General features: G+C 42.7%; 2 protein-coding genes across 4 annotated transcripts in view; one reads left to right on the top strand and one right to left on the bottom strand.

The window, feature by feature from the left end:
• Positions 1-9,450, top strand: part of ELK3 (ETS transcription factor ELK3) — a 62,630-nt gene extending 53,180 nt beyond the window's left edge. For both annotated transcript variants that reach the window (XM_045291881.1, XM_004700378.2), the window contains exons 4-5: positions 3,393-3,515; positions 8,653-9,450. In XM_045291881.1, the coding sequence (XP_045147816.1) occupies positions 3,393-3,515; positions 8,653-8,751 (222 nt within the window). In that variant the 3' untranslated portion in view covers positions 8,752-9,450. The remainder of the gene's footprint in view (positions 1-3,392; positions 3,516-8,652) is intronic.
• A 7,082-nt stretch (positions 9,451-16,532) lies between these two features.
• The window catches only part of CDK17 (cyclin dependent kinase 17), a 41,296-nt gene continuing 29,961 nt past the window's right edge, over positions 16,533-27,867 (bottom strand). The window contains exons 11-16 of one of the 2 annotated variants that reach the window (XM_004700377.2): positions 25,670-25,767; positions 25,102-25,207; positions 22,989-23,031; positions 21,560-21,650; positions 20,188-20,265; positions 16,533-19,662 (exon numbers count right to left, since the gene is read on the bottom strand). In XM_004700377.2, the coding sequence (XP_004700434.1) occupies positions 19,625-19,662; positions 20,188-20,265; positions 21,560-21,650; positions 22,989-23,031; positions 25,102-25,207; positions 25,670-25,767 (454 nt within the window). In that variant the 3' untranslated portion in view covers positions 16,533-19,624. The remainder of the gene's footprint in view (positions 19,663-20,187; positions 20,266-21,559; positions 21,651-22,988; positions 23,032-25,101; positions 25,208-25,669; positions 25,768-27,867) is intronic. The other variant, XM_045290287.1, reaches the window with a different exon arrangement.

The raw sequence follows: 27,867 nt of genomic DNA, 5'->3' as shown, positions 1-27,867 counted from the left end.
CGCCTGTGATGACCAACTCGACCATCCAATCCAAGTATTCTTTTAAGTACGAAGCATGTTAACGGTATCTGACGCTCGCTGAACATTTGCTAAGGATGGGCCAGACACGCAGTGAGAAGCTTTATGCAGATCATGGTATTTCATCTTCTGGATACACCTGTACTGTAGGAATCTTTACTCTCTCCATGTCACCGATTAGAAGATTGAGGCCTGGAGCCATTCAGCCACTTGCCTCAGGTCGCATAGCCAGGAAATAGTAGTTCTGAGACGGGATCCCCGGCAGAGCCCTGTGTTAACTGTTCAACCTCGACCGGTGATTCAGATGGCCTCATCAGTTTCAGAAATTGCCGTGGGCTGGCCCGGACAGGAAGCTTATTCCAAAGCTGTGTTTATCCTGGCCGCCTCAGCCATTCGATATGTAGGAAAGGCTGTGGAGCCAGAGGCCTCCATAACGGGTATTAAGCAGTTTAGTAGCTTCCAGCCGCTTCACCGTATGAGAACCTCTGGGGGTTTGGGTCCCTCCCGGGAACAGATCAGGCCTCCACGGACTGCGGAGGCCAGTGCTGGGCAGAAGCGCCTTGGCATTCGCATCCAGCGCGATGTACTTGGAGCCGCTGATGCCTGCGCTGTGCTGCTTCTCACACCCAGCGCCTTATTGACATCACAAGTCCCCCAGGGCTCTGTCCAGCCAACAGAGGTGCTAAACCTGCCCTAGGCCAGGAGCTTGCCTCTTCCGCGTGCAGATTTACCAGCAGAGCCACTGGGCTGCCTGTCTTCGGCTTCCTCCCTGCCTGGCAAGCCAGCACTCTCTCTGCATGTGGCCAAGCAAATGCAGTGCTTGGCAAGCTCATGGGAAACCCAGATGGCTGGCTTTACACCCAATCTGACAAGAATGGGTTTGGGGGGCTTTCTTACACCATTGCCAAGGCGATGGATTCTCTTCAACTCCATGTCCCGAGTGAAATCTGGAAAAAAGGAGCTCAGCGCCTCGGGAGAAGCTGTTAAAGGACCATGGAGAGGGAAAGTGAAGTTTAGGGAGTGTGTGTGTGTGTGTGTGTGCCCAAAGCAATGGGAACTGACTGTAGCGAAAGGAGAAAGTGGAGCTGACACTCCAATGGCCACCAGACACAACAGATGCTCAGCATCCTTAGCCAGCAGAAAGAAGCTAATCCCAACCACAGTGAGAGGCCACTTCACTCCTACGAGGATGGCCAGGCCAGGGTTTGAAAAACACAAAGAAAAGGCAACAAAAGCACAAATGTTGGCGAGGCTGTGGCAGAACTGAGAATGGCCCGTGAGAAGGCAAAGGGGTGCAGCAAAGAGTGAGGCAGTTCCTCAAAATCCAAAGATGGCACTTGCTGCCACAGGATGTCGCAAGGCCTTGTCTCAGTCTGTACCCAAACGACCGGAGGGCAGAGACGCAGACAGCGCTATTCACAGTAGCTAAAAGATGGAAACCACCTACATTACCAGCCACAGATGAATAAACAAGATGGGATGCTTATGTACAATGGAATATTAATCACGCAGGAGGAAAAAATAAGAGTCTGAATGCATGCTACCGTGTAGATGGACCACGGAGAGATTATAACAAGTGAGATCAGTCACACACAAAAACAAGTATTGCATGACTTCAGATCAGAAAACCCACTGCCAGAGAGTTAATTCAACTCACGGCAACCCTAGCGGCCAGAGTAGAACCGCTCAAGTTTCTGAGACTGTGAATCTTTACAGAGCAGCTGGTGAGGCTGATCCTGGGGTGGGCAGCGGCAGCCCATGGTTCACTCGCTGCACTACCAGACACCTTTGCAGGACCTCACTTACATAAAGAGAAAAAGCAAATAGATAACAAAATGCATGGGTGGTTACCAGTGTTGGGAGCAAGGGAGAGTCCAAGGCGATGGAAACAACACAGGGATTAGAGGCGGGGTTATCCAGCTGATAGGCACCTTGGTGGCACAGTAAGGGGGAACTGTTAGGCTGCTGACTACAAGGTCGGCAGTTCAAACCCCATCAGCTTCTCTGCTCTGCCAGAGAAAGATGGAGCTGTCTGCTCTAGTGAAAATAACAGGCTGGGAAACCCCATGGAGCAGTTCTACTCTGTCCTATAGAATTGCTTTGAGTTGAAATCAGTTTGATGACGGTGGGTTTGGTTTTGATTATTAAGTGCTGTCTGTAAGTTGTATACCTATAAAAAGTTGAAGTGGCAAGAAGCTGTGTGATACATTGATGACAATAACAGAGGAGCTGCGGAGGCTGCTTATGTACCACCAGTCACCTCATGAGATTTGGTTCCTTGAAGTTCAAGTTTAGGGTCATGGTTTCTTGGGACATCTCAGTTAATCCCTTCGGTCATGATTAATCTTTCCATGAGATGCATAGTTGAAGTGTATGTAATGCCGGAGGTTTTTAAAGCTTGCGAGTAATCATACAATGTATAACAATTATTCTAGAACAACAAAGGAAGAAGTAATATCAGGAACCAGAGGAGGATGTGGCATATGACACAAGACCAGAAGAACTAGATGGTGCCCACCTGCCATCACTGAGCAGTTTTATCAGAGATTCCATAGAAGAATTCTGATCAAAAGGAGGGAAATGCACGACAGAATTCTAAGTCCTCCTAGGCTCCAGACAGCCTGGAGCACAGAGTACAGATGAACCCGTAACAAGGTTGCCTTAAGATAATCTTTAAACCTCAAATCTCTTGAATCCTTCTTTAAAACCAAACAGTACTTGCTCTTAATAAAGCACGTCTTCCTTGAGCACTGTGTTCCTTTGAGAACCATCTACCTGGGATCGGACGGACAGCAGCAATTCAGAGAATTAGGCAGGGACCTCAGCAGACAGTGAGTGTATGTGACTACTGAGGGTAGGGTGGGGAGACATTTCAGAAAAGGAGGCTGAGAATGGGTACATGACTCAGAGAACAAGTCGCTGTCAGGAACTGTGCATGGAGACATGGCTGGGGAAATAAGGGAAGAACATGTAGAGGAGAGAGACGTAGATAAGAGAAAATCAAGCCCACTCAGAGAATCCTGTTTGGCTTGGACACATTCAGAACTCCCCTTTCTGAATCTGGAGGGTGAGCAAGTTGCAGACTGTGCCCCGGCAAAAGTTGCTCCGACCTTGAGTTTTCCAGTAGCATAATCAGGAATGGTGTCTTGTCAGTACCTCTCTTGTTCATAAACCTTCAAACGGAATTAGCATTTCAGGAAAGAACAAGGAGACCAGGTCCAGGCTTGCAGGAGAAACATTGCCAGATGTTCCCAAGACGGCGAGGATTGGTTCCCTGACCCATCCCCAGCAAGCCTAACCACTCTGCTACTGTTGAGCCTGCAGGGATCAAGTGATGCCTACCTCAAGCATTGTCTGTTTGCTTTCTTCCCCAGACACCAAATGGATTGCTTTTGACCCCGAGTCCACTGCTATCCAGCATACATTTCTGGAGCAGCCTTAGTCCTGTTGCTCCGCTGAGTCCTGCCAGGCTGCAAGGGCCAAACACGCTGTTCCAGGTGAGCATGTGGGCATGAACTCTTTCATCTAGAGAACTTCGGAGGGACTCCCCGCCCTCATAAATCCTCCAAAGTAACAACAGTGCCCTTGGTTTGGTTCTGCTGGTGTAGTGGGCTGTGCACTGAACTGTTAACCATCAGGTGAGCGGTTCCCACCCACCAGCAGCTCTGTGGGAGACAGTTGAGGCTCTCTGCTCCCATAAAGATTTAGGGTCTCGGAAACCCTCCATCGGGTGGAGATGGACTTGGTGGCAGCGGAGGTGGGGTGGGAGGAGGTGGGGGTAAAGCGGTTTGATTGCTATCATGCTGCTCTGGTTTCTTGCTGAGGCTGGTGCAGGGTGTCACGATGGGACTCTGTCCCTAGCGTCAGTCGGTTTCTTCTCTTCCTGGACCCATGCTCCCATCACAAGGCTGTGGTCTTGCCCAGCCAGCCTGACCATGTTCTCTCAGGCAGGGAAACAAATGCTTACAAATTCAGTGAACAAAACGTAGTGAGCGATGGAAGGTGGAGAAGGTTTGGGTTACGAATACTGATTGTTTGGTGCAATACTAGCAGGCCTCATGTCCTGAAAGTTTCCAGATGGAAGCAGCAGTCTTCTAGTATCGGCCCCAGGGTGGCAGCACAGGTGGAGTGTCGAGCTAAGAGCTGAAAGATTTGGTGGCTCTAACCCACCCAAAGTTGCCTCGGAAGTAATGAAACGCCCTGAAGCAGCTCTCTTCTGCACACGTGTGTTCCCCCGAACCAGAACTGCAGCGGCGAGTAGCGCAGAACAGAGCTGTATGACAGCAGTAGACTTCGTGGATTGCAGTACTAACACTAATCCTAGAGTTGAACACAGGGATGGATGGAGGGTGGGGAGCTGGGGGAGATTTGAGAATGAGTGGTTGGGAGTTCTGTGTCCCCTTCCCTTAGTATTTCCCAGAGTGGTTGATATTGCCCCTGAGAGGCGTGGGAACAATGAGTGGGGCTGCAAAAGCAGATGCCTACACTTTACCCCGGATCATGGGCTGTAGTACACAGCTTTTCATTGTCCGCGGCAGGGAGTAATTCTTTTTCTGAAAAGGAGGTGGTGGTAGGCCAAATAAGTTTGGGATGCTGTGGGTTATATAATAACCTTTTCTAGAGTATCAGAGTCTAGTAGTCTCAAAATAACATTTCCTGTCTGCAGGGAACCCAGATGTTATCAGAACCCCCTGGAGACCAACGGTTCTCAAAGGCAGGTCAGAATGTTGAGTCTAATGCAAGGGATTTGGCTGGTTCTGTGCCAGTGCTGGTGGTGGTGCTGGCGCAAGAACCATACCGTACGGGTCACCACCGCCAGCTGCCCAGGAAGCCTTTGCCTGTACGCATTCCCTGCCCACAATGTGAATCTTAATTTCACCAATTGGCTTTGCCCTCTCCTGGAGCCATTGAAAATACCCCTTTAGGCACACAACAGCCTTGCCACTCAGGTGACATGACCAGGGGACATCTTTCTTGGGCGGCTGGATACACGAGTCTAAGGAAAACAATTGTGTGCCTTTCAAAACAGGATTAGTCTCTATGGAGAGAGTGGCTGCGTGTGATAACAATGGAAAGTAGCAATTTGGAAAGCGTAGACCAGAGGAACAAAAACAGGATGAGGACTATTCATAATCAGAAATCTTTCTGATTTCTAACACTAGATATTACATATGATGGATACTCAAAATCCAGACACCTGTTAACAGTGCTTACACTGAGGAAAGACATTTTGTCCCTCCTAAGTACCAATGATTAGCCTCTGTCATGACGCTATAGATGTGTTGGGGAAAACTCGACCTACCACATGGAAAACCATCAAGTTGACAAGTTGACTGAATCCCAGCAACTGTAGAGGACCAGGTAGAACTGCCCTGTGGGTTTCTGAGACAGTAACGTTCTGGGAGTAGAAAGTCTCTCTGTCGGAGTGGATGGTGGCTTCAAACAGCTGACTATTAGCAGCCTAACACCTAAACCACCAGGACTCCAGATCTGACTTACAGTGACGTTGGCAAGTCTCCTGCCATGATCACAGGGAGAGAAAAACCAGGTCTGGACCCTAAGAGTTATCATCCTCTGTTATGACCAATAGAGCGACATCTCATTCTCAGCCGGACCGGTTGGCATTCTGAGTTGCCTACAGGGCTGTTCCATTGGCTTTTTGTAGCAGAGTTTGAGTGAATTTTGAATATGCCTCGTATCCCCAAACACCTTTTTTAAAAAATCGTTTTATTAGGGGCTCATACAACTCATCGCAATCCATACATATATCAATTGTGTAAAGCATGTTTGTATATTCATTGCCCTCATCATTCTCAAAACATTTGCTCTCCACCTAAGCCCCTGGCATCAGCTCCTCCTTTTTCCCCTCCCTCCCCGCTCCCCCTTCCCTCATGAACCCTTGATAATTTATCAATTACTATTTTGTCATATCTTGCCCTGCCTGATGTCTCCCTTCACCCACTCAACACCTCTTGAGAACAAGGCAGAGCCAGTGAGTTTTCCCTTGAGGACGCTCCTGTAATGTGCCTTTCAACAAAGGTGGCCCAGCGATGATTGGGGCGACCTGAGGCAGAGAGGGAAGGGTGGGCAGAAGGTGTGGATAAGGATGGTGGGCGAAGTGCTACAGGAACCCAGTGAGGGTTGGGGCTGGGCAGGGGCCCCTCGAGGAAGTGGAGCTCGGCTGGTAAGGAGGTACCTGACGGATTTCATTAGACAGCGCACATTCCAGGTGAGCGTGATTGGGAAATGGCCCTGACTTTCAGTTCAGTTCCGGAAGGACCTGGAAGAACAGGCTGCCGGCACTTCCCTTCACACTGCACGGCCACGAGAGCTCCCAGCGGCTCTGTGAAGCTAGAGATGGTATGATGGAATCTCCGTGGTGGAAAGAAATCACGATGGCATTGTGGGACACGGACTGCAGGGCGTGTGTGGAGGGGCAGGGGATGTGTCCCACTGTTCCAGGTCCTGGGAAGACTCGTCTTTGAGAAAAAGAAAAAAAAAAAATCCAAACTCCTGCCATCGAGTGGATTCCCATTCATAAGGACCCTGTGTAGGGTTTCCATAAGGACCCTGTGTAGGGTTTCTGAGGCCGTACACCAGCGGTTCTCAACCTATGGCTCGCGACCCCTTTGCGGGTGGGTCAAACGACCCTTTCACAGGGGTCACCCAATTCATAACAGCAGCAAAATTAGTTATGAAGTAGCAACGAAAATAATTTTATGGTTGGGGGATCACCACCACATGAGGACCTGTATTAGGAAGGTTGAGAACCACTGGTGTACACCTTCATGGGAGCTGACGGCCTGCTCAGGCCGAGTGGCTGGCGGGTTTGAAATACCCAGTTTACTCTCCAGCACCATCAGGGCTCCTTAGTTTAGATTCCAAACCCAAAACCAAACTGACTGCCATTAAGTCTAAGCCGACTCGTAGAGACCCGATAGGGCAGGCTAGAACTGCCCGTGAGATTGTGAGTGTAACTTCGTATGGGAGTAGAAAGCCCCTTCTTCAGAGCTGCTGGTGTTTCGAACTGCTGACCTAGCTGATTGTAGCCCAACTCATAACCAGGACCCCATATTTCTTAGATTAGAACTGTGGACACAGAGACCAATTTGGAGAACATTCAGAGGTAAAATGGAAAGACTTGGAGTAAGTCGGTAGTAAAAACTATGGAACCCTAAAGTGTGTAGTGGGTTACTTGTTGAGCTGGGTTACTTGTTGAACTGGTAACGCCAAAGGTTGGTCATTCGAGCCTCCCATGAAGGAGGTTTCCTGTCATGAAATTTACAGCCGTGGAAGCTCACATGGGCAGTTCTACTCTGTCTCTTACCATTGCTTTAGTCAGCCGTGAGTTTGGGTCTTTTTGGAGATCATGAAAACCAGGATGAGACAGAGGAGTGATTTTAAAAATGTGAGTCTATGTACTAGTTGCTGGAATAACTTGAAAATTGCAAAAATATATCGACTTGTACAAATATTGGTTGTACTTTAACATGTGCTAGCTTCTAGAGTGTGATATTTAAGGTCTCAATAGGGTTGAGGTAGGAGATAGGCCAGGTCATTTTGACATCTCCTCCCCAAACCCTATCAAGCCCACTGCCTCGGAGTAGATTCCCATTCCCAGCAGCTCTAAAGGGCAGAGAACTGGCTCACCTTTGATTTCCCCCACACAGAGCTTGTGGGTTCCAGCTACTCCCACCTCTGGTTAGCAGGTCGACACTTAGCCCACTGCACCTGCAGGGCTCCTTGTATCCTATTAGGCCAAGAACATCTAGCTGTCTAGTCACATACTAAACATGGGCTTTGAATAGTTGTGTCTATGGGGAATATAGCTGATAGATCTTGTTATCAAAGCATATACATCTTTTAGCTACCCTTATTTATGAGTAATTCAGCCATTAATATTAAGCTTTGCTCCTGATGACTGATCTGCTTGGTATTGTTGTAACTAGAATCGTATCATGTCAAGTAGAACATATTCCTCAGCTTCAAAATGAGACCCTCTTCAGCTTTCATCGTTACTCAGAAAAAACATCTCTGCAGGATTCAGGAAAACCACCGGCACATTCCAAAGTACAATGATTAGAAAGAACTGAGTCCTATGTGAAGAATAATCAGGGATTTAGCGTTTTCCACATGATTCTTTTTTTCCTAAACACTGCAGGCAAATCAGCACTGTAAGTAGCTTGGCACCGCTTTTCCTGTTGTATTAGAACATTCCACGAGCTGCTCCACAGTGGAAGGTGAGATGTCTGCGCCGCAGTCTTGGTGAAGACTCACAGCCCGGAAACCCTCGGGGCAGCTCTGCTTTGCCCAACAGGGTCTATGAGTTGGAACGGCCTCGAGGGCAGTGGTTTCCTTGATTAGAACGAACACGTGCTAACACCGTATTAAGGACCTGGATGTCCTTGTAGTCTATCCATATAAAGAAATCAAAGACATTTGCTGGGCCTTCTCCCGTTCACTTCCCTTCATCTTGGTCACGTTGTCACCTTCCCGTGACTCATTCTGTAAGAGACTGGCAGCGGGCCTCCACCCGAGGTGTGGTCTACTCGGGACTGTCGAGGGCTACCGAGACTGCAACTCTTGGCCATGGCGTGGGGTAGGTAGTGATTGTGCAACTCTGCTTCCCTACAGTTTCCAACGCTGCTGAACAGCCACATGCCCGTGCCAATCCCCAGCCTGGAGCGAGCTGCTTCTCCTGTCCTGCTTTCTTCCAACCCTCAGAAGTCCTGATGACGTCTTGCTGCGATTAAGGACTCAGTCACGGAAGGAACCGACGTGTCCTCATGGACTAGTTTACCTGTGTCACGAGAAGGACATTGTGAAACTCGGCTAATTTGGTTTGCACTTTGCAGAACATGGATAATCAAGATGATGTTAGCATTTTGAAAACTGGGTTTTGGGTGTTTTTTTTTTATACTCGAGTATATATGAAAATCTGTTTTGCATTAAATGAATTTTAATGTTTTTTTCTTTTTAATATCCTCTTAGCTCTTAAGTGTTGAACACTGTTGACAGTGAAGAACTTTCCTTAATGAATTTCTGTGTAACTAATAAGGATGTGAAGCTTGTTTCCCTTTTAATTCTGCATATGCTGAACTGTGCATCTAGCCACTATAACCAGCTGTGCCTTCTTCCTTCGCAATTAGTTTTATGTAAATGGTTTATATTTTTTAGTATTAAGAGAAAGATGTTTGAGACAAAAAATTAGCATCAAACAGTTCTCTAGTAGAATTTCATTATTTTTCACAAGTAGGCAATATGAAAGCATACGCATATATCTATATTTTTCCTTTCTTTTGTGTGCTTTCAATTGTGTAAGGATTGCCTTGGGACCTCTCTTGGACTGAAACTCAGTAAATGTAATGCCCAAGTGACGTTTTATAAGAACAAACGAAGCCATATTTAGACAATAAACATTCATAAAAATGTGTTGTAAGTGCATTTCTTAAAATGAATTCTGAAAGGCTAGCCCCTTAGCCATCTGCAGTGATCTTTTATCCACCTCCCAAACAGAATGATGGGAATGCTATGGCCATCGAGTTCACTCCGCATGTGCTCCTGGACTATCTCCAGGTTAGTGTGTCCCTACTTCAAATAACCCACCCTAGTACCCCCACCTTTGATGTACTTAAGGGGTCAATATACAAGTGAGACTGTCTCTAAACCCCTGGAGCCATTATTCGCACGGAGAGAGCTGATGCTCTAGGAGGACCCCCAGACTGATGCACACAAGTAAGGAAAAGCAATTCTGTAGCCTCGGGGACCAGTTTTGTGGCACTGAGTAGCTCCGGATCTACAGGCATAGCCTTGCTTGAGGCAACAGGCAGGGCACACTGTGCTCTATGGATTCATTACTAACTGTATGGTGCAGATGAAGGCAATGTGATCTGAGAGAAAATCCCCTGGCACCCTCATCCCTGTGAAGCTGCACTGGTTGGTGATGCAACAACGTGGAACTTCCTGCAGGGAATTCCTTTGTGCAGTGGTAATAAAACCTATATTCTCTTCCCTGGACCCACTAGCAGGCCCCACTCTGGAGGCAACGCTCTGTACATGCAGTAGGAAAGTGCTAGTGTAAGATAAGTGAAATGGAAAGTGGCCAGTACTCAACCCAGGGTGGAGCCCATCCGTTGTTACCGAGTTGAGAGGGACTCTTGGAAACCCCAGGAGTGTCACAGTGGCGTTGTGCTCTACTAGGTTCTCACAGGCGGCTTTTCCAGAAGTAGATCACCAGGCCTTTCTTCGGAGGCCCTTCACTGTAGAATCAAAAGTCCCAACCTTTCAGCTAGCAGCCGAGTGTTAACCATCTGCCCCAACCAGGCACACATCTCAAGATTCCGCAAACTACTCACCAGTAGTCGAGATCCATGTGAAAGGTGGTTTAATCATTCACGGGATTTTCAATTTCTTGTTCAGATATTAGGGGTTACATGGCCTGCACTTAGGGGAAAAATCGAAATATTCTAATATGCATTGGGACTATAAAGTAATAGGACTGGTTCCAACATCTACAGATGTGACCGACACTGCCCTCTGAGGGGAGCTTCCAGGGAACCGATAGCCACCAGATACAAAAGGTTCGCGCTAGAAGGGGCCTTCGAGAGTGATGCCCCCACCCGCTGTTTACAGATGCACAGAAGCTGGGCTACGCACACAGCCCACTGGAGCTGGGACCAGGATGAGTGCTCATTTCCTTGTTTCTGATGCCTGCCTCTAGCATGACTGCCCCAGAACAAGACACAGCACTGCTTTGGGTGAAACAAAGGGTCCAACATCCTCTACAGAAGCTAGAAAGTTGATGTGTATAAATCTTACCCTCAAATATCTTTAGTATCATTTTTAACTGCAAATGCTGCCTGGAAATAGTCAAATGATTAAATGGAGATGGTAGATACATTAGAAATGAAAAAGATTTTCTTTTTGGGTGGATCAAAAAACACACACAGAAGTACTGAATCATAACCCTCAGGCCCATTGTTTGTTTTAAATAGAAGTCTTGAGTCAGAAAATAGGTCCAAAGAACTTTTCAAGCACCTTTCTTCTTTTTACAGGTGTACTTGTTCAGTGTTAAACTACTATTATGACTGAAAAGTTGTATAAACCTATCATTTGGACACTGGTCTCTTTGTATACTATATCTTTTCTACGGTTGCAGATGTCCATCCACTTCCATATATGTACTGTTTTTATTGTTATATTCTTTTGGTCAATAAATACTTTGTGATAAAAGGAAGCTGGTGGGTTGGTTTAGTTCCATTTACTTGAGATGATCCAAATTCACTTTTACACAGAACATTAGTCTTATCTAGCTTTTCAGCATGGCATTTCAAAACACACCAAACTACCACCACCACCAGTCAACTCCAACTCGTATGATCCTTTCCAGAGCAGATGGCCTTATCTGCGTAGCTGGAGGTTTGAACGGCCTAGTGCCTAACCCACAGCTATTATCACTGTCATCACATTGATTCCAACTCAGTGACTCTGCAGGACTTTATGAAAATAATATGCTTTGTCTTTCTTCTACTGGGCGACGGGCAGTTTTGAACTGCCAACCTTGTAGGTATCAGCCCAATGCCTAAGCACTACACCACCAGGGCTCCTCTCAGCCATCATCAGAGCTCCTTGATACACGCTCAGGCATCATGTCAATTCTGACTCAGTGACCTTCCAAGACACAGAACTGCCCAAAGGGTTTCTTTCCAAGCCTGTGGATCTACAGCAGCAGACTAGACCGCCAGTCTTTCTTCCGCAGAGCTGCACCCTTACCTCCTATGTAGAATCTGTAAACTGACGTGTTAAGAATAAAATATTAGTATTGAGGGTGACTTACAGGGGACAGTAGGTTTAAAAAGGGGTCCTCTGATCTACATTGTAAGCTTCATCAGACACTGTACTGAGTTGGGAGCCTTGTGGAAGGGAGACACTCAGTTACCACCTTCTCTCAGCCACTTTGTAAATAACGGGGATATGCTGGGCTACACCTGGTGAGAAGGGTTCCTGGCCCTCCTGGCCTCACCTCCAGGTGGAGCTGGATGAGCTCAAAGGCATCCCTAAAGCTAACGTGAGCCTGTATGGGCGTGTCTAGGTTGGGGAGAGGGGCACACGGAGAAACCCTGGGTAATGGAGCTTCTGCCACAAGACGCTCTGTGCCTGAACTCTGGCGCCCTCAGAGCAGCATGTGGTGTATCACACCTGCAGGAAGGGGCAGGCATTGATTGAAGTGAGTTTTGGGAACTACTTTCCAGGTACCATTTTGAAAATGGAATCCTGGTCCTTGTCATGAAGTTAACTAAACAATTTGTACTTATGGGGTGGCCTGAATCACTCCTATTAAATGCCCTTTTATGCTTTAATATTCACCAGTGTCTCTCCCCCATGCACACACTCCCTTGGTTGTTATCTGAGATCGTGGGAACCTACTTTCAGGCTTCACCCTGAGGAAAACACTGTCTAATTGCCCTCTCCCACATGAATGAGGCCTGAGACCTACTTACTATTTTATCACTAAATCCCAACACCACTGCTATCAAATCAGAGTACAACTGCCCCATAGGGTTTCCACGGCTGCAAATCTTCATGGAAAGCAGATTGCCACCCACATCTTTCTCCTGGAGTGGCTGACCTGATTTCGATTAGCAGTCAAATTCTTAAACCACTTTATTTCATCACTAGGTGACATCATTTCATTACTACATGATATCATTTTAACACTAGGCGACATCATTTCAGTTGATAATAGCAACGACTTTAAAAGCTGCGTATGAGAGAGACATTGCTCTATGTACTGTATATACTCGAATATACGCCAACCTGACTATCAGCCAGGGCACCTGATTTTACCACAAAAACTGCATTAAAAATGTGCTGAAAAACTTGACTTATACACAAGTATATATAGTACATATCATGGATTATTTTACTCAATCCTTCCAACAGCCCTATGAAAGAAGTAATAGCATATATAATTTTACAAATGAGGAAATATGAGGTCCAAAGAGGTCTAGTAACTTCACAGGATCATAAAGCTAGCCAGATTGCAAACCCAGCACTCTGATCCTAGTGACCTTGATTGCGGCCTGAATTTAAGTGACAGTGTAATGGGGATTGTCATCAACACCAGCTAACATCACACACCTCACCCAGGAGAGGCAGTCTCAAACATCACATTCCCCAAACCAAACTCACTGCCGTGATTCCAACACGTGGTGCCCTTTGGAACAGAAAACGGCTCCTGTAGGTTTCCGCGATTGTAACTCTTAGCCAGAGTTCATACCCTTGTTTTGCCCCCTTGAAGTGGCTAGTGGCTTTGAACTGTCCACCTTGCCGTTAGCAGCCTAATGAGTAACCACTACACCATTGTGGTCCTGGACAGTCATCACATTAGTGGCGAGTTAATTAAATGTTAGACCATTAAGGTCCACAAATGCTGTTATAAATATCCAATTGGCTCTTGGCAGAAAAAAAGGTTCCTCACTGCCGGCTTAGGATGTAGCTGTCTACATCTTTACACCGAACACATGAACCTTCAATACCTATTGCCACCACCCTTTTCCTGGAAAGCAATCTCTCTTCATTGTACCACTGGCCCTACTTCAGACTCTTGTATTGACTTGACTCCCAATCTCATTCTCCCCAGGTGTGCTTGTATGTGTGTGTGTGTGTGTGTGTGTACAAATGTTTGATTATAAATAAGTTGGTTCACATTTCCGAAGAGTCCCATATTTTGCCTACTAGGAAAACACTATTTCTTTTGTGTTTGAACATCCAATTCCTGACTGCCATGAGTCAGCATCAACTTAACGGCAGTGAGTTTGTTTGCTTTTGCTTTGTCTTCGTTCATTCATCGAGAAAAAACAAGGCCAATTAAATATTATGTAATGGATGAAGATTACTTATCACTCAGGATTGCTCGCTGCATGTGTATTTGAATTAAATCAACAAAAGCAGAGGCAAATAACAAGAGCTTCGGAGACGTAGAGGGCTATGCATTAAAGAGCTAACCACAAGGTCAGAGGTTTGAACTTATCAACCACTTCCTGGGAAAAATGATGAGACTGCCTATTCCTGTACAGATTTACAGCCCTGGAAACCCAAAAGAACAGTTCTACTCTGTCCTATAAGGTCAGTATGAGCCAGAATCCATTCAATGGCAATGAATTTAGTTTTTGAACCCAGTCTTGGTGGTAGGGTTGATGTGTGGAGAGTAGGTCTCTAGGACACTTTTTGGAAGAAATCATTGAAACCTGAAGAATGATTAAGAGTGGCAGAGAAAAGAACAGAGACGTGAGTGCTCTGGGCAGAAGTTAGAGGGTGTTTCAGGTTGGGGTAATATAAAGCATTTGGGAAACTCAATCACCAATGTAGTTGCATTTACACTGAGCACAGTCTACAGCTCACCATCATGTGACATAGAAATGCAGAAATTAGCAAGACACTACTTGTTGTCATCAAGTCAATTCTAACTCATGATCCCCCCCCAACCCCCACAGGGTTTCCCATGCTGTAATCTTAACAGCTGCAGACTGCCATCACTTTCCCCCAAGGAGCAATTGGAGCTTGTGAACCAACCAACCAAGTGCTTGGTTAGTAGACAAGCACTTAATCGCTTATGCAAGCATGGCTCCTTAAAAAAACATGTAGTAAGAGAATTTAATTCTAAATTCAAAAGTGAGAGGGGACATCTAGTTCAATAAGAAGTCATGAAAAGGTAGGCAGACTAAGACTCTGTGAAGTACACAATGGCAGAATTGGGCTTTCTTGTTTCTAGGGGAGAAAAGAGTACACACACGCACACCGTCTAAACTGACCACCTTAGTATCATGTATCCAAAAATAAGGAAATAACACATAGACTACAATGCTGACGGACCATGGCTGTAAGAATGGGAACCATGTTGTGTAGGTGGAGAACTGGCCGAAACATTTGAGGCAGTATTTTCACTAGAACTGCTCTAAGAACAACTCAGCAGAGCCCCACGGAAGTCTTGTACAACTCACAAGCCGCTTCTCACTACAATTCCATGCCTGAGCCTGTGTATCACTAAGCGAGACACACAGCACTCCCCCACCCCTCCAAGCTCTTACATCACTCTGCTCTGCAGAGGTCACCTCCAGAAATGTTGATTCCCTCCCTGCAAATCCCAAACCCACTACCAAGGAGTAGATGCTAACTCAGAGCACCCATTAAAAGGGAGTAGAATGCCCCTGTGGATTTCCAGGGTAACTACTAGAGTAGAAAGCGTCAGCTTTCTCCCAGAACCAGTGGATTTGAACTGCTGACATTTTGGTTAGCAGCTTAACCTATAATCCATTACGCCACCGGCTCCTTGATTTCCATCAGTCAGCCCAATTTCCTTGCTTCTCATTGGGAGAAGCCAACGATGAGAAGTGTTCCCCACATCATCATAGATTAAAATTTTGTGATATTTTTGGTTACACTTTTCTTGTTTTAATCTTTTAATAGAAAATTGGTGGCTTCTGTGGTCTTTTCTGGGTCAGTGAATGACAGTGATTAGTAACTTTTGCCAGGGCTGTGGTAGCTTAAGAAAATTCCTGCTTACATAAAACCAGTAATTTAAACGTTAAAGCCAATTTTAGATGAACAAGAGGGGCGAGTTTTGCTTTCCTTGGGCCCAAGTAATATGTTAAAATCACTGCGAGGTGCCAAGTTTGGAGCACAACCACTGCTATACAGCCGAGTCTGACTCACAGTGACCTATAGAGGACTTCCCAGACTAAACCTTTATGGGAGCCTCTGAATGAATGGTTGATGGGTTTGAACCACCAAACTTGGGGTAAGCAGCTTAAAGATTAACCCATAGTGCCACCATGGCTCCTTTGGGGCATGTAGAAGTGTGTAAATTTAACAGTCTGATACTGAGTTTGTGTTCCCATTAACATTCTGACATAAATTAAGGGCGGAGGGAGACGTCGGACAGTGTAACTTATGACAAAACTATAATAATTTATGAATTACGAAGGGTTCATGGGGGAGGGACGAGGAAGGGGGGTAATGAGCAAATGATATTAAGAGCTAAAGTGGAAGGCAGGTGTTTTGAGATTGATGAGGGCAACAGATGTACATATGTGCGTGACACAATGGATGGATGTATGGACTGTGATGGGAATTGTACGAGCCTTCAATAAAATAATTAAAAATAAATAAATAAATTTTTTAGAAAGAGAATCATTGTAAGAAACTAGAGTAGAATATTCAGAAAATAAAACCAGTGACAATAATAATAAACACAAAGGAGTTATATTTGGGGGTAAGTCTTTTAAAGTCATGTGAATTGCCTTGAGACCGTAAGATGGATGATTATAACATGTTAACGAGCAGTCTTTCAAACCTAAGCTGCTTTAGCATCAAATGGAGCACAGTGGTTTCTCAATAGGTAGAACGGCACATGCAGTGTGTGCTGGGACCACCACGACTTGGAAAGGAAACAAAAATAGGCAGCCTTTTTCACTTTAGGTACCTTGTCAGTTCAAGATGAATCAAAACTGTTCGAGGTTCAAATTTTCTGAGTTTTAATTCTCTCTACTACAAAGTTTCTGGGATCTAAAGGGTGCCCTAGTGTCCAAAAGTACTTGTTTTCTGATGAAACGTTAATAAAATGAAGTAGCCCGGTGGGCTTTCTAAGGAGCAGTATTTTAGATAACTACTGGATAGATGCAAGAATCAAATGTATGTGGGTCAAATATACACACAACACAGAGGCACATACATGTGTATCTCCTACAAAATGATCAATCTAATACTTTATAATTGAGAATGCCATCCTATAACAACAGGGTGGCGTAACAAACAGTATATAATCTATATGATCTCTGGTATCAGTTAATGCCTAAAATGTTTTATAACAACCATCTAAGTTCTCCTTTCTCTCATTGTAGTTTATCATGGCTCACTTCAAAGACATAGGACAGATACACTTAGGAATCACTCGTGGCACAAAGAGACTTCATTATCAGAAGAACTGGACCCCATTCTGCACAGCCTTCTTCCCCAAGAAAGAACTGTGACTCAACAAAACCACATTTTTAACAACATGGAGATTTTGTTATTATAAATTTCAAAACAAAATGGAGGAAGTTCCACATAATATTTATAACCTTCAAAATACAATAGTAATACATGTCTGTCAGTTAGAAATAACAGCAGTTTGTTAGGCTACAGGTTTAACAGAAAACCAATTTACAAATGTGAAAAGCAGTAGTGGTCCAATAGTCACCATTAATGACACATGAGTCTGTTTCTTCCAGAAAATTATTTTGTTTTTAAAAATTAAAATTGCAGTATCATGAAATATTAAAATAACCCCAAACATGCCACAATCACTATTCACAAATAAAGTTAAAATGAAATATACAAAAATTCACTTAATACTGTTAAATAACAACAATAAACCACAAGATTTCCTGAACAGAAATGATAGGGCCCCTGAATGTTTTACAGTGAAAGTCAGGAAAAAAATTAAGTTACGACTATTGTCATGATCTAAAAGCCAAAAATGTACATTACCAATTCAAAATATACCAATTAAGATTTATAATTTGTAAGATGCACTAAACAAATAGTCCTTAAAAGTGAACACAAATGCTTAAAACACTGATATTAACACCAAGGTATGTGTAAATGTCCAAAGAGATGCATAATCAAAACTGTAAAATATATACTATGTCTGGTAAACAGATAATACCTATAACCCTTTATAACAACCTTCTATGTTCTCATTTTTCTCATTGCAGTTTATCATGGCTCATTTCAAAGACATATTGCAGCTTTCAGCTGATTCCAAGTGAATGTTATTAAACATACACATAAGCACAGTCCTTCAATGAAATAAATTGTTCCCCAAAGATCATCCTTTCTATTAAAAGAAAAATATATAAAACAAATGTGAGCAAGAACTTTCGTGTGCAGACTGAACTTGTATGGTTTAGGTTTAACTGAATGAACGCATAATGTAAGTTAGTTAAGTGTATTATTATACAAATATCCGGTAATATGCAGTAGATAGTTCGAAAGTCTAAATAAGCTGAGAAGCTGGATTAGATGAAGAAGAAAGCAGCAACAGGTATGGAGGAAGACTCATGAGCAACCTCCGATGGACAAACAGATGACACCACCTGGCTTGCTGAAAGGGAAGAGGGCTTGAAGCACTTGTTGAAGGAAATCAAAGACCACAGCCTTCAGTATGGATCACATCTCATCCCAAAGAGAACAACAATCCTACAAGCGAACCAATACACAGTATCAAGACTACAGAGAAACGATAAAGTTGCCAAGGATTTCATTTTACTTGGCTCCACACTCAACGCCCATGGGAGCAGCCATCAAGAAATAAAAGTGGATTGAACTGGGCAGCTCTGCTGCAAAGGACCTGTTTAAAATGCTAACAAGCAAAGATGTCACCTGAGGACAAAGGTGTGTTTGACTCGTAGTATTTTCAATAGCATCAATATGTTTACTTCATCAGTCATTTTACTAATTTATAAACCAAAAGGTTTGAAAACATTGGACAATGAATAAAGAAGACTCAAGGAGAAGTGAGGCATGTAAGTTACGATGCTGGGGAAGAATATCGAATATTCCATGGGGTGCCAGAAGAACGAACATATCTGTCTTGCTCCAAAGGCTCCACAGAAGTGACTTCATCGCACACATTGTGGACAAAGGTCAGGGAGGATCAGTCCTTGGAGCAGGACCCTCAATGCCATGACAGTGGCTACAGGGAGGGTGCAAGCACAGCAATGATTATGAGGCTGGCGCAGCACTAGGCAGTGTTTCTCTTCCGTGTACATAGGGTCATCATGAGTCCGGACCAACTCAACGGCACCTAACAACAATTTCTAAAATGGGGAATAGACAGAAATAAATAATTCTGGTGTTTTCATGGCTGGAGCCTAATGTGAGCCCACCCCACCCCTCACCCCCAAATTACTGGTATTCACTTACTGGAATCAACTTCTGCATCACTTGCTTTTCTAAACATCATGGACTGATCTTTCTCTGTGCTACTTTACTTGCCAAATTTCAATAAGCATACAACATGAACTTAAGGGTGTTCAATATGGCTTACTTATTTTACTGTAAAGCAACGATAAATTTCATTCCAGGAAACACTGCAGTTTAATTTTAAAACAAATAAGCAAACAAAAATGCAGCAGTAAAACAATTCGTGAGGAGAGACAGATGCATTCACATATAATAAAGCCACTGCCACTTCTTCAGGCATTCAACTGTTGTGTTAAATAAACAGACAGTAGTTATTTAGCAGCAATGATTCCGCAATAAATAATGCACTGTGTTTCTCAGTCCTGCACAAAAATTGCAGCTACAGTTACATCAATAGCTGTAACCTACTGGCTCTAATGGCAGAGGAGACCTTAAAACCAACTGTACAAAAAAATTGTCACACTGTGACAACAAATATAAAAACAATCTGTAGGTCTGAAATAAAAAGACTGCACTGTGACGAGGACAGTGTAGACAAACGGCGATTCCAAGTCCACCGAGAGAAACAATTGCCTTCAGATCCAAGTCCTTGATTGGTAAGAAAGGCTGGGGGGCTGGGCTTGAAACCATGTTATCAGACTTAAAAGAGCATGCTCTGTCTTCTGTTCTTCCCATGTCCTAAAATATAAAGTCATTTCATGAGGCAGTTCAAGGTTCAGTTTTATCCCACATACAGTACTGGGTGACTCTCGGACGCTACTGTTCCCACCAGCACAAGCTAAAATTCCAGGTAAGCGGGATCAGCACTGCCTTCCTTCCTTGACCCTTTGGTGGTGGGGTCAGTCTACGCTTCTACGCTTCGAAGTGAAGAACCTGATGACTAAGGGAGCACAGCTGTGACTTCGCCTCAGGTGCCAGGGACAGTGTGTTCATGGTCAAGCCAGGTCACTTGTAAACGGTCTTTGTGCCATCTGCAGCTTTCACGATCCCTGACTTCACCGACTCAGCTTTCTCTCTGAAGAATGACTGAGCTGCCTGCATCGTACAGAGCAGTGAGGGTGTGCAATGCTAAACAAACACCGTTGTGCTATGCACTGTACATTGGTTTTTACATCAAGAATGTTACTGATCAACTTAAACCAAAAGCTTGGTTCCATGCAAAAATTCATGATTGACATGTGAAATGGTTTATGACAAACACACCTGTCTCTGGATAAGAAGAATTTCGAAAACCTGGGTCCTTTTGCAACTGAATTTCTTTCAAACTGAATATTGAAACACCTAAAATGTACAGACCGAAAAAAAAATTATTGGGTGAAAGTTCAACATTATGAAAACAAATATAAAAGATAAAAAATCAAATACAGTAGATACAAAGTTTTTAAGGTATACCAATTCAATATGAAACATATATGCTACATATACAAATATAGAGCTGATTAAATATTTTAAAATATTTTCCTTCTTGTTCCAGCATTTTAACAAGAAAATCAAAGAAAATAATCCACCTTTAGAACTTATCTTTTCCCTACTCTACTCCAAAACATGTTGCAAATCTATGTGTCTGTCTGTAGACACACTAGGATGCGGCAATCTAATCAAAAGGCATCGTTCTGCTCTGGGCCGCTCTGTCCTTATGATAGGATGAGGGTCTCAGGGGCACAAACTATCTTCAGGCATTCAAAAAGAAACGAGGAAGGCATTAATACAACAGTTAACTGACCAGCTCACACGACAAAACTTGGCATAAACAACGAAAAGTATAAATATCATCTTAAAAATGCATAATTAATTTTATCTCATTTTAAATCTCTCACCGAGGTAATCTCGCATCAAAAATTACCCAATAAGTTCCAGGTGAAAGGCTTAAGCAGTCTTGATTTCCAGTTGGCTATTTCACTGATTCCCTACATACAACTTGATTGAATCAGTGGTGAAATTAATAAAAGTTTCAAACAGCTTAGATCCCAAAACATTACCCAATTTCTCAATCACCTCACTGAATTTTAACATAAAATACAGAAAAATAAAACAAAATATTGGGGTAAAAATGACTAAAAAGAAACATCATGGGAAAGAAAATCTGCCACCGTGGGTGTGGGAAACCGGCTGTTTCCCACCAGTTGCCACTTTGGTGAGCACAGTAACGTCAGAGCAGTCATTTAGGAAAGTCTTCCTGTCTTAGGAAGGATGCTTCCGTTTGTAACAATAATAAAAAATCAAGCTAACGTTTTGGTTGTACTTCATTACACTTTGCCAGAGACCCACTCTTCCTAACAACTCTGGGGCAGAGCTAGATGGGCACAAAGACAGTGTCTATCATCAGGTGAAATCTTAAGGCTTCATTCCAGTAAGATGAGTGATGGTCCGAAGTACTACTGATTTGTGTTCAGCGTGGTCGTGAATAAATTAAAATACATGTTAATCATCCATATACTTCCCTTCTAAAAGTTCTGACTTAATTATAGAAAAGAGTAGAATTTTAGGATTAAAGCCCAACAATCATCCCTTCCCCAAATCTCTAATCCAACCCATTCTCTAAACCTGGGAGGTACTGTTACTTAGAATTTCTTACTTTCAGATAAAGCATGTATTCTTGGTCCCAGACTTCGAAAATACACATGTTTCATGGCCTCTTCTGCTGAAACCCTTTTCTTAGATTCATACTGCGAAAAGATAAAATAACTGTTTCACCAATTTTTCTCTAATTAATGCAAAAGTGAGCAAAGGTCAAATTAGCATGCAGTTACTTTTTCTTTTCCTCCTCTTGACCACTTAATTTCAAGCATCAATTTGGAGTACTGCAGAAACACTCTCACTTGAGTTGCTATTGGGATGAAGTAGCAATAATTACCTCTGAGTTCTAAATTTCCAATTTACTGCTGAATCTGAACTAAATTTTAGAGTTTTCTATTTTCTGAAGTGATAAAATGTTAAATTATATGGTCTTTAGTGTTAATTTTCTTCTAGGAGAATAAAGGATTGGTGGAAACAGACTCAGTACTTTATGCTGCTGCTGCTGTGTGCCAGCAGGTCGATTCTGACTCGTCATGACAAGATGTGAGAGGATGGAACTGCCGTCACTGCCCCTCAGGTTTCCTAGGCTGTAATCTTCATGAAGGCAGATCACCAGGGCTTCTCTCCTGAGGAGCCACTAGTGGGTTTGCATCACTGACCTATCAATTAGCAGCCAGATGCTGAACCACTGCACCACCACACTCTTTAAGACCTTTGCAGCACACGTGAACTGCCTACTCAGTACCCATCTTCCCTCTTTGCCCTGGGTGATATCAACTAGATTTTTCAAGCTTTAAATGCTGCCAGGAGTTCTTAGGTGGTGAAAATAGTTGTGGGCTCAAATATGAGCCAAAAGGTTGGTGGCATTCAGAAGACACGCCTGGCAATCTGCTTTAAAAGCCCTCTGCAGCAGCTGCATTCTGCACACAAACATGGGGCTGTCGTGAGTCAGAATTGACTCCGTGGCAACCGACAGCAGCAACAAATGCTTCAACTCCAGCAAAATGATCAGGAATCATGACTACTACAAGGCAAGGCTCATCATGGCCATCCTGCTCCCAAATTCCCAAACTGTCTTACAATCTCAAGATTTAGGGTAGAAGGCCAGTGTGACTGCCACCGCTCTTACTCTCCCCCTATCTTTCTGATTTGAATGAAGGTACAAATGCTAGTGGGGGTGTAGCAGCCTATATGCCAGTATGTATGTAGATGGAAAATATAGAGAACGTGAATTTTTAAGAATATGACTTTGACAGTTGTTCCATTTTAGCAGCTGGCTTCTTTATCATGGGAACAGTAAGAAAAATCATAGTGTTTTTCTTTTTTCACTTAAACATGTGTCTTAAGCATGCTAGATTCCGCCCTAAATAACATTTGCTACAGCAAATTTAGGAGGAATGTATTAAAGATCTTATCCTATTACAGAAACTTAAATTCAGATAAAGCTGACTACCCATTTAACAATTACAAAATAAGATACAACTTACCTGGAGAAACTTTGTTATCAATTCAATTCCTTCAGAGTCTAACCTAGAAATAACAAAAACAAATGGCAGTTCCTTCCCTTACTGCAGCTAATTGAAATCCTACAGAGAAAACTATTTCACTATTTCCCAAGTATTTCCATTTGCAAAATAGCCATTCTTGCTGCATTCCAAATAAGCTCAGATTTGTTTTATCATTAAGAAACGTATCCTGCTGCTTAAGTAGAACCCATAACAATTGGGCTTCAAGTTTTCAATATTCAAGAGGAATTCAGATTACTAAAACTGTGGACATTTTAAAATCATCATTCTGTCTCAAAACAAAGTAACCTTTCTAGGAAGCTCAGTAAGTGGAGTGTTTCAGAGTGTTTCACTGAATCAGCCACAGGGCATTCTTTTCCTATTATATACGTCAAAACGTACAGAGGCTGCCCAAAAATGCACCACTAGGATCAAGATAAGCCTCAGAGGGGAATTATCCAAGCTGTGTTTACAGAGTGGTCTGCCAAGCAGTGCACACCGGATAGTATAAAGTTCAGCTTAAATGTGCAACAATAGCATCACAAAACTTAATTAGTAATGGTTATAAAACCAATGATACAATAAAGACAGATGATTACAGTAAATAAAGACAGATGCTTATAGTAATGGGATCAACATAATACAGAGTAGAGGAGTTAGGGATTATTTTAGTGAGATAATCTCTTGATTAGAAACCATACATTCTACTTTTCACTAACTTTCACTGGCAAAAGCACAATGATGAATAATGTAATATTGTCCCCAAGTGCTTCCAGGGGTACAGTAGCTGCTGCAGCCCACCGACTACCCAGACTCTTGTAATCCTCTGCAGTTTGCCATTCGGGCACATCCAACACTCTGAGCACAGACAAGCTAAGCTATGTGCTAAAGTCATGTAGAAGCTGCTTCAAAGAAGAGCAATGACCTCCTATGTTGGACATTACAAACAGCAAGCAATATTTAAACGACAAAAATGAGATTTATACTACTTGTGGGAGATGTAAATCCTAGCATATATTATTATTCCTAAACAAGTCTAGTTAGAAAGGTATCAATTGCTGTAGTGGCAATAAGAACATCAATTCACATATGTTGAGAATCAGACTGTTTTCTGTTCTTCCTTAAAATGAAATTTGATCATGTGTGTTATGCTGTAAGCAATATGAATGGCTTTTGATTAAAACAATGCATGGCCTATTTGGTATCTTAGTGCCATCTTACTTTTTTAAAAGATGAAAAGGTGTAAAGGGCTAAGTTCTTCCATGTTACTTCCATAATTAAAAATATCTAGCTGACTGTCATTTATCAACATAAACTATTAATATTAATGCTTGATATTTAGAAGACTAAATTTTGATAAGGAGTCAGAAAGCATTTATAGAAACTCTGTCATTAACACAAACCAAAATACTGATGGGTCATCTTGTATCATATTGTATTATAGCATATTTCCTTAGGTTTTTAACATCTATACAGAACAGTTCTGCAAAAAGCAAACCAAAAATTATACCATGATCTTCATGATACTGAATTGCACATCAATGAGGCCTTCTTTCTGGAGGGATTATCTACATAAACTCTGCTTTCTAAATTAGAGTTTATTTTCATAAACATTATATTAATTTTATTTATAGCTAATGCTGTTTTCATACTTTGGTAAATCATAATTACCAAACTTAATCTAGAATAAGGAGAAGGGTTATCAATTTAATTAACATCCTAAAATACTTATGAATTGTGTGTTCATATTATTTTGTTTTCCTAAACTCTACTTTGGCTGATACATAGGTTCTCAAACTTATTTGGCTACCCACCCCACTTTTCTGAAAAAGAATTATTCAGTAACCCCCAGCAATTATAAACCATTGTACTATAGCTCATAATTTTGCCACCTCTCTGAATTATTCCAGGTCCCTCCAAGGGACAGTATCACCCACTTTGGGAAACGCTGGGCTACTACATCAAAAATTGAAGAGAATGATATGGAGGTGTCCTGTCCATACTCCCCACACCTCTACACCCCCCTAAACACACACTCACACACACACACACACACTACCCCCCAATATACTTTAACGTAAAGGGGAAAAAATACCTGGGTGCATGATTAATTAAAGGCTGTGGTTTATATTTTGGAAAGTTGTAGTTCTTGAATTCATCATTTGAAGAAACATCTGGCCACGTTTCCTGGGATGGAGTTCCTGAATTTAAAAACAATGTATACAGTTACAAATATATATAAAGTTTATGTACATACATATTTTGTATCCACAGATATATGTAAATGGAAATAACTAAAGAAGTATTTATCTGAATAAAAGGACTATATGAAGACACTTGTTTAAGGCAGTCTTAGATAACAATGTGTTCTCTAAGCCTTAAGCTAACATGCTAATAACATGTTAGCAGTTAATTTTCAATACTGTTTTCTTTCTCTGTTCTTCCATAAAATCTTTATTACAAAAGTGGACTTCAGTAAATGTAAAGGCAATATGACCTGGAAGGTTCTTCAATCTTTATATAATAATATACTAACTATAATTTCTATAAATAATGGTTACCTACATAAATCTCAGTATCAAAGTATTGATTATAAATTATTAGTCCCATCTAACTAGTCAATAGAAGGTACAAAATCACTGGGAAAATATTTCTTCTGTTACCTAGCAGTCGGAAAATTAAGTGTAGTTCATCTTCCACAGTTGATCCTGGAAACAGAGGTCTTCCGGAAGCCATTTCAAAGAAAATACAACCAACGCCCCTTTAAAATATAACGGGGGTGGGGGTGGGGGAGATAAAAGCAACTCATTTATATAATGCAGAAAGAAGTCCAAGAATCTTTGCCTTAAGATTTTCTCTCTGGAGAGTTTGAACTAGCCTGCCTGTAAATATCCTACAGAGATTTTTCCAGAAAAACCTAAAGTGTTAACATTTACACTATTTGTTTCAATTTTTCCTACTTGATCCTGCTTCATCTATATGAGGGTTTACTCCCTAAAAAAACAACCCAGAATCTCTTCCCCAAAAGCTATGTATTTAACTAAAAAAAAAAAAAAACACACACACAGAAACTTAGCACCAAGTACTCTCTGTTACACTTAATACATTTGTCAAATCTGCAATTCCATCTTGGAAACATTTTTCAAACTTATCTGGTTAGGTGGCTGACAGCATTTCCCTCTTTTTCTCCCCACCTCTTTTATGTCATCAAATCGCTATCCTTTCATGTCCCTTTTCATTCGTGGAAACAAAAAAGTTGCACAGAGCAAGGTCAGTGAGTAAGGTGCGTGGGGCAAGAGAGGCAAAAACGGGCGCACTGAGACAGCTGTGTGAGCAGGTGCATTGTCATGGTGGCAAAACTAGTCCCCAGTTTGCCACAAATCAGGCCTTTTTTGTTGCACACTGTTACACAATCTTTTTCAGAACCTCTAAATAGAAAGCTTGATTAACAGCCTGATCTGGTGGAACGGATTCCAAATGCACTACTAGTTGACATTTTTGTCAGTTCAGAAAGTTGACAGGTGTCCAGAACGAGGTTTGTCATCAATTGACATTTCCTTTTTTGAAACAAGAAACCACTCATACACTTGAGTTTTTCCCATAGCACTGTCCTTATAAGCTGTGTTCAACATCACAACAGTTGCTACAGCATTTTTCCCAAGCAGGAAACAAAACTTCACAGCTGCACACTGTTCTCTTAAATCGGTCATCACAAAAATGTTTGAATGCAACTGCTCTTACAAAGAAGTCACTGTGACCAGAGAAAACCTTCCCAGGTGATGCCACTGGGTGCATTAACTCAGAGCAAGTGGCTGGGTGCTCGCCTAGTGGGAAAAATGCATACTAGGAAGTCTCCTCTCAGCCTGGGTTTTGGAGGGGTACCCCCCCTCGTATATGGATCTTGAGCTCGGAGGGTGGCGAGGTAGGAAACAGGGAAGCCAATTAAAGATTGCTATGAGCCTTCAGGAGATGACAGCAGCCTAATGTAACATAATGAGCAGTAGGGATACAGACAATCAAATGATTACATATGTTTAATGTGGTAGCAGGGTCAGTGTATGTAAGAGGTAGACGGGACGGAGGCTGACGATGGATAATGTCTTCTAGAGACTATGTGAATACACTCAGGTCTAAGACATAGTTCTTCCATTAAAGGGCTCACACTCCAGCAATTGACTATAAAAATGTATATGCTAACATGTGATAAAAAGGGAAGCTTTACATAATGTTCAAAACAGTAACAGAAGGAATTATATGATTACAATAAGAATATGAAGGATATTTAAATAGACTATACATGCTACTATATCAGGAGAAGAAATTACCCTATGTGGTGGTGGGGGGTGTTTTTGAAAGTCTTGAAGCCATTTTAAGAATATGCAACCAACACCCCTTTAAAATATAACGGGGGAGTGGGGGCAGCCATCACATGCTCAAACACATTAGCTGTTCTGCTCCAGCAAGATGCGACTTTCTATTCCCGTCAAAATCCACCGCCTCAGAAGTCCAGAGGCAGCTCTCTTCTGTCATATGGGCCACTGTGAGTCAGAGCGGACTGAATGGCAGTCGGTTTGGTTTTGGAGGCACAGGGCAGAGACAGAGAGCAGAGCACACCTTCCAGATGGATGGACTGATGAGAACCAAAGAGCAGTGGTGGGGAAGGCCAGGCTGTTTGGGCTAAAAGGGAAAAGTTGTATACAGGGATGGAATGAATTCCGTTAGTTAGGGTTGTTTGGAGACATTATATGGAGCTCTTGAAGCGCTAGACTGAGGAACTGTATAGTGTTCTATAAGTAAAGAAGGTATGTAAGTAGAGAAATGTTGTGACTACAGATGCCTACTAATATTTAGGTAATTATTT

The sequence above is a fragment of the Echinops telfairi genome, unplaced genomic scaffold (assembly GCF_000313985.2).
Source record: "Echinops telfairi isolate 266 unplaced genomic scaffold, ASM31398v2 ScPeMD7_2;HRSCAF=8, whole genome shotgun sequence".
In the NCBI taxonomy this organism is placed as follows: domain Eukaryota; kingdom Metazoa; phylum Chordata; class Mammalia; order Afrosoricida; family Tenrecidae; genus Echinops; species Echinops telfairi.
This window is presented reverse-complemented; position numbering and strand designations above follow the sequence as displayed.